This window comes from Pelmatolapia mariae, linkage group LG16_19 (assembly GCF_036321145.2).
Source record: "Pelmatolapia mariae isolate MD_Pm_ZW linkage group LG16_19, Pm_UMD_F_2, whole genome shotgun sequence".
Taxonomy (NCBI): Eukaryota; Metazoa; Chordata; class Actinopteri; order Cichliformes; family Cichlidae; genus Pelmatolapia; species Pelmatolapia mariae.
In genome coordinates this window covers 27,080,385-27,098,257 of record NC_086241.1, presented here as the reverse complement: position 1 = coordinate 27,098,257, position 17,873 = coordinate 27,080,385, and the positions used below count along the sequence as shown (strand labels likewise).

Here is a 17,873-nt window from a genome sequence, read left to right as displayed (position 1 = left end):
AAATATATTCCTGTCCTCTGAAGTTGCCAGTGTTTCAAACAGTAACATTAGTTTTGCTCACTCTTCTAGAATAATGATTTAAAACATGACTCTGCCCTACATCTTCCTATTTTAACTAGTACTATTTCAAGCGGTAGTCTAGAGGTCACTCGTATTACAATCTTGGCTTAGTTGAGATGCTTCTGCACCTGAAGAAAGAAGCTCATCTGGCTTCCAAAGCTCTCTTTGAACGAAAATGTATTCCGAGCCAGGTAGACCTTTAGGATTTGGGCCTCATAAGACGCTGATGTGATTATGGAAGGCTTGACTGAGACTGAGCAGTGCTTTGATTTGCAGGTCATGTTGTACAGTTTTCTGACACATCAAAGTGAGAATTTGTAAATTTACAATGCTCTCAGATGTGACTATAAAATTTTCAGTTTGCCTCAAGACTATTCAAATATGTAGAAATCCTTCTGCCAGCCTTCTAATAGGATGGAAATATGTAGGGCAGTTATTGACCACATTAAATGGATCTGCAGTGACTTCTGTAAAGTATTTAAGTGAAGTTAGTTAGCAGTTCAATGTAGTTATCCAAGTTAATTATTCTTTAAATAATTTTTTACTGTTTTCTGTTCAATAGCCTAATCCTTTAAATCTGATTATTGTAAAGAATGTTTTATGCAGATACATGTAAATTCTTGGCTGAAGTCCTCACAATAATTTTCTTTTAGTCTTGGAGGCGTAGGTTTGTTTAAATTCACTCACTAATAGTTAGACAAACAAAGCATAGCAGAGGCTGACTGCACTGATAAGTCAATTTGAGAACACACACTTTGAAAGCAATTTCTTTTAGATCTAAACACCATCTTTATGACATACTGAATGTTTTATTTGTCCCAGTTTACAAACCAAACCTAGTTTCCATCATTATTTTTGAAAATAAAAACAAAATGAAGAATTCTTCCATAATTCTTCTTGGATGGCTTCTTGTGGTCATATTAATTAGTGTAAACCTTTCCAGTAACTCTGAGATATTTAGAGAACCAAAATCTTTCACTTTGTTTTCTTCTCAGACCGAGCCTAAGCCTGTGTCTGAGCCTGGTTTAATGCTATGTGCTGACACTTGAGGAAGGTCTATTTCTGGCCCCACACATCACAAAGATCTGGCACCTACGGGACACCTACTAACTGCTCTCCTTACATTCTAATCATTTTAGGTAACAAGATGTACTAGATAAACCCACACTGTCCAGAGAACATAACATTTCTCAGTAAGCAAGTTATGATTTGTCATAGAGATCATGCAAAGGGCTTTGTAACCCCCCCCCCCCCACCCTTTTTCTCCCCATTTACTGGTTTGTTTCTGTTTCTTCTTTCTTTCCCTGATTTTCTCTATAACTATCCACTGTCTTCTACCTACTGTCTGGTTCTCATTTGTTTTTTATGCTGAGTTTAGGACTGCTCCTCTGTTACAGCTTCATCTGAACACTGAGGAATTCTGCTGTAACAGATTCTGCAAAGGATCTCAGTAACATCTGTGTGTGTACAGTATGGTTGTTTGCTAAGTTTTGCTAGTTTAGTTTGTCCCTTTTTTGTTCCGTACTTGCAGTAAAACATGAAGTTAATAGTGGTTCAGTGATTTTTGTGATGTAATCTTATATCAAATGGCCAGTTTGTCTTGTTTTGACAATGTGATCATGTCAGCAGTGTTCTGTTTGGAAAGGTTTGCATTTCCCCTTATTCCTTATTAGCCTGCAGCAACTGATAAATCTGTTTTGTCAGGGCTATTTTCAGTCAGCGTACACATGGTTTAGAAAGAGATGTACGTAAAGGATTATTGAAGAGGCCTAATCCCATGTTTACAGGTAATATAACGGTTCAGTCACACAGTTATATTGTGTGACTGACTGCGATGTAATGAAACATCACATAGTCGGACACACAAAGTAAATGTATTACAATAAAGAATTGTAACATCACATTAAACAGTAACAGATTGTTTGATAGACTATTAGAAAGCTATGTGCTATATAGTTGTCCAGATAACAGTTCAAATCAATAAATAGGTTAGGAAACTCCAGTGAAGACTGATCTGTACGCAAGGTCTAAGTTTTAAAGTGGGGAAAAATAAATATGTGCAGTAGTGCATGCAGCACCGTAGCAGCAGAGATGGTAGTGAACTGACTACAGCTCGTTCGTCTGCAATGAAGTTTCCTAACCAGTAGGAATTCAGAGGAACACGGCGGTGTGGAGGGTAGCACTGATGCCTTACAGCAAGAAGGTTCTGGGCCTTTCTGTTGATACAGCCGTGCAGCACGTTACACTTAACTGATGACAGGATTTCTCATTCGGCAGCTTCCTCATAGCTCTCACACATCCTTGCTAGGAGGAGTTTACATGCCTGAGCATAATGAAAAGCACCTTGCGTACATGCAGGAAACTCAGTTCAGTTGATGACTTTTAGAGAGCAAAAAAATTCTTGAGTTGGAGGAAACCCCGTAGGAACGGGGAGCACATGCACACCCCACACAGAAAGGCCACCCTCAGAAGCCTGGGTATATGAACCCAGAACTCTGTTGCTGCAAGGTGGCAGTACTAGACCCGTGTATTGGTCGGGCTCTAGCATTGAGTGTGTGTCAGCAGTGTTTTTGTAGCCGCAGTATTAAAAATGACTAGGTATGTACATTTATAGTGAGGAGATATGAATTCAGTTAGTTTATGTATGCACAGTGTGACTAAAATGTGGGAGGTTTATCTGTTACAGCAGATGCTGTGAAATCATCCATCCATCCGTTTATCCATCGTCTTCCACCTATCCAATTCAGGGTCGTGGGGGAGCTGGAGTCTATCCCAGCTGTCACAGCGCTGTGAAGTGTTTATTAGAAAAATTACCACGTAAGGAAGTGGTTGGTACAGTGAAAGGAAATGCAGTGCAAATTGTTGGCAGCATGAACCCAATCAGCAGATCCTTTGTTTTTTTATCTTTGTGTTTTCTAATCGTAGCACTGTTCTGTCTTCAGCACAAATGTATAATTGTACTATAAGAGAACCAAGAAATATAGAAGAAACACACTACAGCAGAGCCCTGGGGCTATGTCTACCTTATGTTATTTTTTTCTCTTATTTGTTGACATGCTTTCATTGTTGCTTTGTGTCTCAGGCGCTGGTGCCCCGGAGTGAGGCAGGAAGACGGAGGACGACTTCTTTCTGTTTCATCAGCAGCAGGGGACAGGAGAGCGGAGAAAGATGCCCAAACCGGTTAGTACCTACATCAGGAATTAATGGTTCACTTACAAGAGTCATGTCATAGTTACTCCCTGTAGTGCTATTCTTAAGTCCTGCAAGGTTTTCCCAATCATCAGATCGCAGGGTTTTGGGGGAGTTTTTGCATCAATTTAGATTTGTATCTTTTATTTTTTTAAGTTCTGTGCTATGCATTTGGGGAAAGCAAGGATCTAATTGCTCATGTCTGCAGCATGTAAGGTTCCTGGAGGTTTGGATTTGCATTTTGCAAATGATTATAAAAGAAATGAATGACTTGAGGATGTTAGAAGATGGCAGCCCATTCAGTTAGCTCTAAATTTGCCCAGCTAATGCAGTTGCTGGACAGTGGGTTTGTCTGGGTTGTTTCACACTTATGCACACTTCTGATTTTGGGGGCTATAATAAAGGCAATGCAAAATTTAGGTTTCCTGTATATGTGAACAACCTTGAAGTTTCAGGGGCTTTCACATATAAACACCAATTAGTTTGTTTGTTTTTATCACAGCTAGTCAATTTGTCTCTTACAAATATAACATTCAAGAAAATATTAACCACACAACCTGAGGATCATCAATTTATGTACAGTATCTGCTGAGCTCTTGGTTTTTCCTCCATTTAATACTCAGGCTAAAGTCTCTGTCAGAGAAAAATGGTTGGCTGTAAGCTCAGGATCGGTTTTGGGTTCTGGTTAGAAAACAGAAACCATTGTTCTTTTTCTTTTCCTCAAGTGTAGCTGGAGGCAGTAGTACTGGTGACATGAGTCTAGACTTTTTTTTCAGCTCTACTAGTCAGAAGTAATGCTTTGTAGGACAACAGAGTTTTGGGATAACACGCATGCACAGAGGCACAACAGTCGTCCACTTTTTGGGATTGTCCTGTCCGTTGAGGGGGAAAAAACCCACAAAGAGGGCTTTCTCTGCTCTATTTTTAGACTGAAGGACACTGGGAGCTTTCATTTTGCTGTGACACAAACGTGTAGAGGCAGAGCTTGCACTGCCGCTTAAATAACAGGATTATATTTTGATGGCTGTGATGCATTTTCTGTCTATTACTTTAATATTACTTTAGAAACGCAATTTAAACTCCTCAGCATGATATAGACAAAATTAAAGGCAGTGATTATGAAGAAATATAGAATTTTATTCCAGATTTAAATACTAACCAATATCTAACAGAACCAGATGTTTAGTAAGAGTCAATTGTGGTTTTCCAGCCTTAGTTTGGTGAACCAGCTCAATGCATTACTATAAACCTCAAGCAAATAATAATAATGGGTTCAAAGCAGATTACAGATGGAGCAGATAGTGATCATTAAAAACTAAAGCAAGGACAGGAAGCTGGACGTTACGGGGCTTTTATGATCCTGCTGCACGTACACGCTGGCTGCTTACACGGTTTTCTTGAGCCAGAGAGCGACAGGACTGAACCCTTGGCCCATCAATCTCGGTAATGGGGAATTAGGCCAGACACAATTCCTGGAAAGAGGAGATTGTGGGGGGGAAGCAGCAAGAGGATGGGAGGTGAAGCATGAGACACAAGGTAATAGAATAGAAAGATGATGAAGAGATGCAAAAAGATGAAACGGCTCATAAGAAGAAGGATAAAAATGACAGAAGAGCAGAAGACGATAAAATGTTCCTGTCCATAAAGAAGCCTTCGGAGGGTTTGTGATATGAAATAATTTGGGGTAGTGTTACAGGCTTTTACAACAAATGTGAATACTTACGTAAAGAGGTTAGCTCTGAGAAACAGAGATGGTGCTGAGCCAGATCAGATGGGAATTGCTGGAGAATTTGTGTGGTGGGAGGATGGAGACAGCGCTATGGAGAGATAGACGGGGGGAGGGGTGCAGGAGTGAAGGAGAAATTTGTAATGAAAGTGCAGATTATTGAAATTGACCATCGAGAGTGAAAACAAAGGGATAAAAGAGGATTTGGGAGAGGACTGAGTGATGGGCACTTTGTTCACCTCCAGTCTAGAAAAACGACACCCAAGCTACCCTTGAGGGGAACTCCCACTCTGGTTACATTACAATGCACTTTGACATTAAGCCTAGCGGTTGAATAGTAAACACATCAGCCCTTTCACTGCTTCATTTATGCATTCTGGTTTCCTGAAAATGCTTAAATGTCACTTTGGATTACAAGCTGAAGCTGAGTTCCCCCTGAAGGCATACCTATAACCATTGAGCACATAAGCTAGCCTGACTCCATCAGCTCCAAGCTAATAAGCAACAAAAGAAGAAACTGTAGACAGGAAAAACGCATCAACAGCTGAGGTGACCCGAAAGGTCTGCAAAGCATTTGTCTTGTTGGGCCACAAAGAAAGACCCTCAAAAGGCAAGACAGGCTATAAGCTAGTTAGCCCCAGGAAAGCCATTAAAAAGCGAGTTTGCACCAGATCGTAATCCCCCCTTAAGCAGTGTTTTAATGGCAAGTACACACCCCTAACCCAACATGGACGACCCCTGCTACTGACTGCTTCCTTCCTGCTTCTTTCATGTAGGTCAAAGCCAGGGTTGTACAAAACGAGTCTGTGTTAGGAAGCAGCCCAGAAATTGATTGCTATAGAAACAGAGGGTGAATGCTTCAAAAACAGTGAAGAGTATGCCATGAATTTTTCTTTTCTTTCCTCACATTTTCACGTGTTGTACTGTGACTGAGAATTTTATATTCCCTCATCAGACAACCTTGATAATGAAACACAATACCGGACCCTACCTTCACAATAATCTTCAGCTTGGATTTGGTTGGATGTTGACTATAAGGACACTTGGACTAAAGCAACATCTGAGATCAAGCTGAATGTGACCTTGCATAATGTAACTTATTACTGTTCAAATCCCAAGAATTTTTATGCAGCTTTTAACAGAACTTGACAAACTTCTTATGTTCTGCAAAATCACTTTTCTGGTGATTGCCTAATGCTAAAACTCAGAAACTAAAGGGATGTTCTACATTTGGAGACATTAATCTTTGGCCGCCAATACCAACTTCTATTTCTTGCAGTACATATAACCATCAGGAGTCTAGACAGTGATGTAAGCTTGATTTGTTGGTGGAGGCTTGCAGTCCCATGGCAGTAAATCAGTTAAAAAATCTCTACCCTTTGTTTCAATATACTGTGTGCATGTGTCATTATTTATGACACATGTTTAATTGTTTGCTGCCCACTTAAAATTAAAAAATGAATTAAAGGGAAAACACTCTTTCTTTTTTTTTTCTTTCTTTTTTCTGCACTTTCCCCAACAGCTCAAGTTACCTTTGTCTACAGAGAAGTCAGGGCATTCAGGGTGATGTTGAGGGCAACACCGTGATGAAGCCCTTGTAGATTATCTGCGTTTGCTGTTTTAATATTGTATTTTTTTTTTTCTATGAGACGTAGACCAAGACACACACACACACACACACAGAGGTTGCCAGGTTTAGGTCTTGATTAGTTAGACTGTAGCCACTGTGACATTTCAGTTGTTAGGAGCCTGGCTTGACTGTGATGTGCGTATCATGTATCATTACAGTCGACATGTTTGTTTTACCCATCCTCATCTGCCGGGTCGAAGCCAAAAGTTTAGCTGCTCACACTGGCCACACGCAAAGCCAGCGTTTGTAGAGAGACTCACTTCTCTCTACTCATTTCACTTGATGATCATTTTAATGAAAATATTTGAAGTTTCAGCGACATGTCTGCCTGGGTGAATGCAGAATGTGTTGTTTACTTGTTTGCTGTGTGTGTGTGTGTGTTTGTAGGAATGAGCAGGCATCAGGCCTTTTAATCTAGGGTGTGAGATGCGGTGGGGGATCGTACATTATTGATTTATCGCGGCGTTTTGCACATGTTGCCCCTCCTGGCGTTGGTGTCCCTGAGGGCCAGGGGCTTGTAGAGAGGGGGCAGTGAGCCCTCGCTGGAGGCTATAAATATTTTACACAGCCATTTTCATTTATATAATGGGAATTATCAAGTCACTAAATCTAATTAGAGGGAGGGTGTGAAGATCAGCACTACTTCCACCTCCTCTCCCCACCCTACATTCAGTCACTGTTTCAGTGCATTTACCAGCTATATTTTCAAAATTTGTAGATAAAACATTAACATTTTAATTGTAAACTTTTATTCATTGTCATCTACAACTTAGTGATTTGCAGAAATAATCATATGATGTGATTTTAATCATCCAAATGACTCAGTTGTATTTCAATGGAAGCTTGGTGTGGTGTAAAAACGGCAATGTTCCATTCAGCAGTTTTATGTATGGACATCTCTAATGTTGCTGGGACTGAATGGGAGGAAATCTCTGCAACCAGTTTCCAGAATCTGGAAATCTTGCAATCACTCGACAAAGCTGGATGCCATCATACTGATGGTCATGATTAGTGATGCACTGATACACAGTATCTGTATCGGCCAATACTGACGATATTGACTGACACCAGTGGCAGATAGTTTGTGTCACATTTATTGTGGGCTGGCAAAAAGTAAAAAATTCTCAAAATTGATGCATATAATGGTTTCAAATAACTTTCAGCTCATCCACAGACTGATGAGCTAACACTGTGGCGGGATGTATATCTGTCTATTTGCAATTCACAAGAATTACTACTACAATAGTAATACAATAATACTACGATAGTATTGATCAGAAATCCATCAAACTTACTTTACAGTAAATTCTCACTGCCTCTCCACTGATTAGTACTCAGATCTAACACTTTCGAAAACACATTCTCAATATTGATACATTTTTCATACATAAAATAATAAAGAAAGAACTTCATGATATAAGTGAAATACATTAGTTGGGGCCTTCCAATCCCCATTATGTTACCATTAGTAATATAGTTAACGCTCACTTTCAAATGGTTTTGAACAAGGTTAATTTGTCCCAGCTGTGACTGTTAGTGAGCCTCCTTCTCAGGGGTTAGTTTGTGCCGCACAGCCAACCAGTGAAGCTTACTGTAGAGCCAACCAATCAGGTTTTGCAAAGAAACCAGTAAGAGGCGGGCAGTATAGCCTCAACGTTTTACAGACTACATTTTAAGAAAATATGCAGTTATATTTCTGACAGTGTAGGGGAAAAAATACTGAATGCTTTTATTGTCACTCAGCTTTCAGGCAGCAGCATTTATAAGTAAATGAAGGATTACTTTTCCATCCTTGTTTTCCAGTGAGCTACTGTTACTGATGGCATACTGCCTCATATAAAGTGTAAATCTAATGAAACAAGGTGCCTGCAGCTTTATATTATTATAGTGATATAATGCTCTGTCAGTAGTATTGCAAGTGACACAGCACAAGTCAAATATAAGCACAAACTGTTAACTGGAAGTTTTTAAGTAAAAGCACAAAATAGCTGCTGAACACTGGTTATCACGGATGGCCCTATAAAGGATATATGTGATGGAAAAAATTGTATGTTGTGGCTCCACCACAAATACTGTTTGTATTGGTAACCAAAGTATAATAATAATTTGAGGGAAAAGGAAAAAAAATCCACTTTTTATTTTCTCGCTGTTTCCTGAGCTGGAGGAAAGTATTAGATTTGTGCTGCCCTTCACTTTTTATTCTTGCTCGGATGTATTGTTTTTTTCTCCATCGCTGCAGGCAAAGCGATGTGTTCCATGCTATCCTCTCCCACTTAAGATCACATCAGCCCTCAGATTACTGTGTAATTTCCCTGCACTGATGTATGGATTTTTACTGTGAATCCATAATACCTGACTTTGAGTACGAAAATACAAACAGCCATTTGAACAAACCCGAAGCAAAACACACTAGTCATTAATGTGCTGAATAAAAAGAGGTGTGGAAAAAAAATGGGTCTAGGAAAGCAAAACGATGAATGGAAAACGGGAGAGGCAGAGGTGAGGAGATGAAGCTTGTCAGAGGGCAGGTGTTAGATGAGATAAGTGGAAAGATCATGCATGATGATGAAGCACTGAAGGTGGCAGCATAGCCCCCGGTTGCCTTTAAAGCCTCTGTTAACCAGCTTAGCTACCAACAGCTTTTAATTATGGCTGTCTGAGAGTGTTCCTCCCTCACACACACTAACAGTCAACAGGTGGGCTGTATTGCGTGGGCAGCCTGAGCCTGTACACACTAGCCTACTATTTAGCTGTCACTACTTGTTATGAATAACATGGAGGGACTGGAGGATGCTGGTAAACACTGGAGCTACAGGCACACGGGATCCATTTCTCCAGAGTCTCCTTAGATGGAATCTTATTACAAAAATTGTTATAGTATATAGTGTTTCGGCTCATCTGCAATGCAAATAAATATTTCTGCTCTCTGTAGCTCCACTCAACTTTATGGATCTTTCTCTTTATGGCTGTTTTCACACATGCCCTGCAGACCTTTACTTTTCTATACAGTACCTGACAGAGATGCCCCCAAGAAGACAGATGCCCGGTGTATCCAGATTGGACAATAAGCTGTCTTTAACCTTCTTTAAAAAGCCACATGAACCCCATAGTTTTCTGTTCTTGCTCAACTCCTAAAGCTAGGAGATATATATTTTTTCGGTAATATGATTTTTTTCAAGTGTTGTAACAGATTGCCGCTGTTACCTTATGCAGTTTTCTGTGTTCTTCTTTTTTTGTTTGATGTTGTCTTTACTAAAGTATGTCCAAATAACAGACACACAATTTTTATTTGGTACAAGCTAGTCGAGCTCAGTATTTGACTTTTCCTCCATGATGTTTGCATGTTAAAGGCTGGAATCGTGTGACGACACACATATGCTAGTGTGTTTTGAAGCAGACAGTACATAGTGAGGAAGTAGAAACAGAAGTCAAAACAAAACAAAAAAAAGCAGAAATAACAAACATGGGAACAATTAATGTTGGTTTTGATTCAAGCCCTAGTGCAGGTAATTCTAAATTTGCAGCTGAATACCAAACAGACTATTTCTAGTAGTGTCATGTGGACTCTCTACTGGTCTGTGCTGCATTAGAGAATGTCCATCTTTGGTCAATGTCACAACCTGATTCTCCAGGCAAAGTCCAGTGTTCATTTGTGGTAATGGTGTCTGGTCTCATATTAATGGCTGTCAGTCAAGATATCATAAAAAGCTGTCCCCAGGAACATGCTGATCATGTGGATTGAAGTCATAAGGTTAATATTGTTAACGGTCTACGTCAACATAAACAAATCCATGAGGTGTCATATTGCAGTCAGGCATGATTTTCTACAAAGAGCTACTTTTGTTGTTGACCAAGTAAAAGCAAAGGGATCTTCCTGTACATCACTTAAAGCAGTGCTTGTGAAATTTGCTCATGAATTTTGTAAAGTTTACATTAATAATGTATTTATTTATCATAGCTATTTAACTTTAAACATGTTTGTGTCGTAACAAGTTCAAGCTGTGTTTCAACATGTTGTCTGACTACAACAAGCTATGTGACTGTTAGCTCACACACATGTGTGTACTTAACGGGAGACCTGTTTGGAATAGAATATAATGAGTTTATGACATAGACAGTAGAAAAACAGACACGCTGATTGCATAAATCTAATTTTGATGCCATGGCATGAGCGTTGTTGTTGCTGCGTGTATGTGTAACAAAAAGGTGTTATGTGTTTCTCTAACATTCAGGCAAAAAGTTTTATCAGCTGGAGTGAGTCAACAGTAACAGAATAGACTGTGGTCAGTAAACGGCTGAGACCGCCTGCTTTATCTGTTAACATAGCTATCAGCAAGAAGACATGGCATGGTTCTTCATCAGTTTGTCTCACTCTCTCTCTGTCACACACAGACACACATAAATACAAATGTTAAAACAGCTCATGCTCACATGCATACACACAAATCTACAGCTGGAGTCTCATGTACAATATAGTGAACACTTTATATAAAGAGTTGTTTCAGGTATTTTTTTTTTTCCTTTGGAACTAAAAATGGCAAAACATACATCGCAGAGATTTCTCTACAAGTCAGCCTGTTAGAATTTGGTGGTGTTGGGCTGTTTGTTCTTGTTTTGTTTTGTTTTTTACTGTAACTTCATGTCTTTGGACTACTGGTCAGACACAACTTTTAAAAAAAAAACATATTAGTCAGTGATAACTTGAGGTCGATATCTGCACAATGCATTTTCTGAACTAAAACATGTGGGAAAAATAACACAAACAATCATTTTAGCCTCGCTTGTGTAACTTCAGTTTAGTGTTTTCCTTTTTTACTGTTGCCTGTCTGTTGAACCGCTGAGCTTTTCTTTCATCTCAAGAGAGGACGATCCTTTCTAGGCCACCCTGTCAAGTGTTAAAATCCCTCATTAGGACGCCCACATGGCTTTTTAGAAAATTACATTAAAATCTGCCACTGGGATGTTGCTGTGAGGTATTATCATGTGGAATACATGGTGTACAGCGTGTGCACGTCATATGCCCCATATGGCTGCACTCTCATGCATACGCACAGATGTCAGTCTTGTTGTTAAACGCATGCACACACACGTATATACACATCACCATATGGTAGTGTTCCCATGCTTTCCACACATCTACTGCACAAACACTGTTCCCTCTTCAGACTTCAAACACACTTCATTTTTCACAAGCACATTAGCAATACATTAACATGAGTAATTATATTTAAAGTAACAGCTACACAGTAACAAAAGCTATTTGGGTCTGAATTCCTGTTTATCCAGTTTAATGACAGAAACTTGATCAAAAATGATTGTGATGATCAATAATAGCTGAGTAAGGGTTTGGTGTTAAAACTGAGGCCCACAATCATCCACAATCTTGTGCTGCGGTCAGCCCGACAAAAATGAGGTAGCTGGTTATGTGTCGCAGCTGTGTGCGTAGGAACAGCCCCCTAGGAGCTGTTGGGTAACGAGTCTCATAAGATCAACCTTGGATGCAGTGTCAGACCAAGAACATTAAATGATGCCCTCATTTTCAAAATTACTTGAATTTGGACCTTTTTTTATTTCTTTCTGCATGTGATAGGGAATTCATTGACAGTAACCCACGCCCAGTCTTTGTGTGTACTGCTTTCAAACTGGCGCTTTCACAGTTTCTGATCCATCAGCAGTGTGGTTGGGACATAGTTCTGGCATGTGGACAAGGCTTACAGGAGTGTTAGCTGCTGTGACTGTGCAACATGCTGATGCAAAGGATTCTCCTGGTTTTGGTGGGGGTGTTGCCATCGACAAGAAAAGTAATTCAGTTGTTCAGATGCCAGAAGTGCACAGAGGCTATTGGGTTATTTATCATGCTTGTAGCTGAGACATTTTAGAGTCAGAAATGGAATGTGTAAATAGTGAGTAATTAAATAAAAAAATAAAATAAATCCATACAGTGAAGCAGCTGCTCATTCTTTAAGAGCCATGCTGTCCTACCTTCTAGAGCAGGGGTAGGCAACTCCAGGCCTGGAGGTTTTAGATGTGTCCATGATCCATCACAGCTGATTTAAAGGACTAAATGACTCCTCAGCATTTCTTGAAGTTCTCCAGAGGCCTGGTAATGAACTAATCATTTGATTCAGGTGTGTTAACCCAGGGTGGGATCTAAAACCTGCAGGACACCGGCGCTCGAGGCCTGGAGTTGCCTACCCCTGTTCTAGAGTATGCTCAGTGCTGCCTTAGAGGAGTCGCTGAAAAAGTGTGGACTGCGGCTGAGTGGTATGTAGTTTAGCACAGTGTGGGTTTTTTTTTTTGTTGTTGTTTTTTTTTGTTTTGTTTTGTTTTTACAAGAGAGGAACTCACTTTGGTATGGAACTTGTTGGGAATTTATTAGTGTCTTTGCAGACAAAAAGATGCAACACATTACAGGACGAGAGCGTGTGTGTGACAGAGGTTGGGTAGAGTGCTTTTGGTTTTATCTGCAGAACAATTGTGTGCGTGTGCGTGTGTGTGTGTGTGTACCCACTGTCTGTCGTATATTTTTCAGGTCAGTAGAGCTGTCTGTGATTTCTTATGATTGATGCACTCAGTTCACCGTAGGCATCATCTCTTTGTCTTTGTGTGTCTCTAAATATTTACACACGCGCACACACACACGCACACCTTACTAGTTCCTTATGCAGCAATTTTATACTTGAAGTGCATTTTATTGCTTCCGTCTCAGGCAACATCATTGTATGCATTTATACTTCAGAACTATGACAATAAGAAAAACTCAATATGTCCACACTGGCAGATTACAGTAGGAGTTATGGGATAGCGTAGTGAGCAAGCTAGATACAGTTACATTCTATTGCATGTAGTTTCACAGAGGTTACTGCAAAGCAGACCTACCACAGTTGTTAAGGTGGCTGCAGTGTTTGCATTTCTGGGAAGGTATAAGTTGAGCGATTGCATACATTTCTTATAGTAGTATAAAACGGCATAAGACTGGTAGCAAGTTTTTACTGTATCATTGTTATCGTTTTCTCATCTCCTCTGTGCCTCTCTCACTCCCCTCTCACTTTCTGCCAGGGTTACTTGAGGACAGTGCCAGTTGGTGGTTGGTTTCACTGCAGAGAGGGTTTCATACTGCGGCACAGGGCATTATAATGTATTGCACCTCGAGTGGGAAGAGAGGAATAGATGCACACCAAGACAAATGTGCGATTGCATATTTATGTACTGCATATGAGTATGAGTTCATTACTATTAAAAGGGTCCTGAAAGGATTACTGTAGGGCAGTGGTGTGGTTTTGAAGGCTGATCTGATCTCTGGATTTCTTAGTCCTTCAAAACGTGTTACTGTGTTAAAATTTAAAATGAAGTGAAATTTCCTGAATTCACGCAGAGACGGCGTGTTTTCCTGAGATATCTGTCTTGGCTTTTCTTATGAACAGCACTACATCATAACTCAGTGAGGAAGTGACGCATTCTCCAAATTATTATGGTTGCTTCTTGTGCAAACTTCCACTCTTCTATGCTGAAGCACAGATGTCCAGTGAACCCCAAAGATCCAGGAGAAATGGTTCTTATTGTAGTTTGAGTCACTGTAGTTTTCACTGAGTACCCCCCCTTTTTTTATTTTTATTTACATTACAGTTAAATCGGAAACCTAGTGACAGGTCTTGGTAAAAGTGGAGTGAAAACTTCCTCTATTCAGTTTACGGGAAGAAGGATAAGCAGCGTAAACAGGCTGCACCTAATATGGAAGCTGGCTGTAAGTGTGTGTGTGTGTGTGTGTGGTCACTATGTGTTGGGAATATTTATAGAAGTCTGACAGGGACTCACACACAGCTGGCACAGGCAGTCCCACCAGCAGACTGTGGAGCCTCAGAGCAGTCCAGTTTACTTTTTTCCTAACTGCTTATATTTGCTTTCTTTCAATACAGTCTTTAGATTTTCACACGTTGTTAGGAACTTTCACATCCTGTTTTTAGCAATTCTGCTTCCTCCACACATTTTTATATATATATATATATATATATATATATATATATATATATATATATATATATATATATATATATATATATATATATATATATATATATATATATATATATTTAGTTTTTTTTTTAAATTTACACTTAGGGTTCCCTTTTTTTTTCCAAATGTAGTATATTAATTCCTATTACATTTCATTTAACCTGTTAAATGTGTTGCATTGTCATGTACACACTTCCTTCTCCTTCCCACTTATATAGCACTTGTGTTAAATGGTTATTTGAAATCACAGATTCTGTAGAGTGACCTCTCGACAGTTTCTAACCTTTTGGAGATCTCCTTTGCCAGCTCTTATTTCAACTCAATGATCTCAAATTAGAATTTACTGAAGGCGTTTTCCAACACTCTGCATTGCTGTCAGTGTCACAGTGGTTACAAGGTGTGGATCATCTTTGACCAAATACGGTGGCCATCACTGCCTTTATGCAGCATCATGGTTGTCTGTGGCAAGCATTCAAACCACATAAATCAGCTTTTACATTTTATACAGTATAAGTCTTCAGCTGACACTCGCAGAACATGCTGGCAAGCTGCACAGCTATAGAAACCCATGCCATGAAGCTTCTGGTGCACGTTTTTTCTGCTGATGTTAATGCCAGAAGAGTTTTGGACCATTGCAGTTATTAAGTGTGCTTTTCTGCAATACACACTTCAGCACTTGGCAATGTCACTATGTAACGTCACGTGGTCTTCCGCTTCATATCTGAGTTATTGTGGTTCCTAAACACTTCCACTTTGCAATAACACCACTTACAGTGGAATATCTGAAAGGGAGGAAATTTCACAAACTGACTTGTTGCAATGCTGGCGTCCTATTACAGTACCACACTCGAGCTCTGTGAGCTCCTGAAAACGACCCAATCTTTCAAAAATGTTCGTAAAGGCTGACTGCATGGCTAGATGCTCGAAAACTGTATCCCTGAGGGTTACATCCCACTGAGTATGTCTGTCTTTTATATATCGTCCGTGTTCAACAAGTAGAATTAAGTTAATCCTGTAATAGGCAAGTGTTTCACAGCCTTTATTTTTATTTTTTTTACCATTTACTGATCCATTACTTGTGTTTCACAGATCAATGTGCGTGTCACCACCATGGACGCTGAGCTGGAGTTTGCCATCCAGCCCAACACAACAGGCAAACAGCTCTTTGATCAGGTAAGAGTCGCATACTGTAAACACAGAGATGTAAGTGTCTTATTTTTAATTTATTCCGTTTTGATCTCAGATTGTGAGGACCAAATCTTCTTCTGCAGCTAGAAGGGTTCAAAATGACTTCTACTGTTAGAATAGACACTACAGGTATTTTAGACTATGTGACATACTGAAAGACTCATGGATTACTAATGAAATGCAACACTGAAACTAAGTGCTGGTGCGTGTACCAGGGCGTGCTTGGCTGGGTTCGGGTTGGTACTGGTTCTGTACAAAGAAAACAAATAAAGCACTCTTTGTTCAAAAGAGGAGCTTTCAGGAGTCAGCAGATGGGTGGAAGTATTGGGTGGATGGTGTGCATAACTGTGTACGTGTGTACACTGTCTGGGAAGTAAAAGGGCAGCTTTCAGTGTCGTTTCATGTCAGACTACAAAGGGTTGTTGGGGTTGTGGTGGAATACCGTGAAGACAAAATGCGAGAGAGACACATTTGTTTTCTGCTTTTGTTGTCGCTTTTGTTTCCATGTTCTGTACAGCATGAGGGGAGTAAGGCTGTGTGTTTGTAATAGATCTGTTTTAACAGCAGAAATCAGGACTTGTTGCAGTCTATAGCTGCAGATCGTATCTGTAGTATTTGTGCAATATACACGCTCAGTGAAACTGTGGTCTTGTTTTTGTATTTGTGTGTTCTGCTTCCTGCTGTGGATAGCTGAGCAACCACGTTCTGTTTCAGAGCTGTCTATGAACGTGCCTTTGACCTTTGGGTACCAGGATCCATAGAGAAATCAGACTCATTTAATGACTTGCTTCTGTGACACATAAATGGATTTCCCTAACATTTGTTATGCAGTTATTTTTTACTCATTCATACTCTGACTCTAATCAAGTCATCTGATTGTTTGAAAGGATAATATGATGACAGTTGGTGGTTGTAGCTGACTCGTGGAATCCACTGAGAAAGATGCCAGCTTCTGTTGACACTAAACATTTTAATCTTGCAGGAAATGTAGGTGTAAAACTGTGTGACGCTGGAATATTAACACATTAGTTAATTTTGTAGTTAACATGAATTGGCACTTTTTTTGGTGACCACTAAGTCACACATATTTTCACAAAGTCTCCGCATCCATTACTCTCTAATATCGCTTTTCTTTCTATGAAACGCACAGACGCACCAAATCTGAACGTTTCAGCTGCCTGTGCCTATGCATCGCCATAGCAACCAACTGTCAAATGCCCAGTGATTTGTGTGTGTGCGCGCACTTGTGCTGCATAGTACCAAATCTGCCAGAGGATGCTTGTTTACAGTCAGCGTACAGTGATATGTGTGTTTAGTGTTTGCGTTATATTCACGCTCATAAAAGAATACCAAATATTCTTTTGTTTGAGATTATTTTGGTTTTAAACGTGACCGAATGTAAGCAATAGACGGGACGCCTTGCAGCTTATAAATGAACAAGCCGGTGGGGATAAAGTATTGAATCATGAGATCTTGCAGCATGTGAGTGGCTTATATAGCATTGGTGTGGGATATTTTGGCAGGTTTCAGACATGTGAATGAAGACTACCACACTGATTCTTTGTTCTATATGACTCAACAGAGACCAAACAATGACAGGTCTCCACAGGGCTACATTCAGTAGCCATACAGATGAGCTCCTTGTTGTCTTGTGTGCCTTTCAATGCTAAAAAAGGAGGTAGCACCACCTTGTGGTGCTTTTGAGCATTTCACTAGAGCATAACTTGAGAAGGCCTCAAACCAACATCGGCTGATTCTTATTAGTACACACATAAAAAGCTTTACAAATCAGTTATTTACCTGACCCGAATTCTTAATATCAGTGAAACATCTACCCTTCACACATTATAGCACTTATTCAGCTAGAAATAGATAAGATGGTGGATATTTGGAGTAATTATTGTGATTATGTTACATGAAATACAATTCTTTATTGTTCCAACATGAAGGTAGCTCCTGTCTTTCCTCTTTGTTTTCCTCCCTTTATTATTTCAAGGCTTGTTATCGCCGTGTTGTCTGTTCTGGTAATTCCCATCATTAAGGGCAAAGCTGTTAAGCAGGCAGCCA

The 17,873-nt window shown here is 39.8% G+C and overlaps 1 protein-coding gene across 3 annotated transcripts in view; it reads left to right on the top strand.

The window, feature by feature from the left end:
* The window catches only part of LOC134644227 (radixin), a 40,679-nt gene that overhangs the window by 10,227 nt on the left and 12,579 nt on the right, over positions 1-17,873 (top strand). For all 3 annotated transcript variants that reach the window (XM_063497044.1, XM_063497042.1, XM_063497043.1), the window contains exons 2-3: positions 3,143-3,240; positions 15,708-15,791. In XM_063497044.1, coding sequence (XP_063353114.1) covers positions 3,229-3,240; positions 15,708-15,791 — 96 coding nt within the window. In that variant the 5' untranslated portion in view covers positions 3,143-3,228. The remainder of the gene's footprint in view (positions 1-3,142; positions 3,241-15,707; positions 15,792-17,873) is intronic.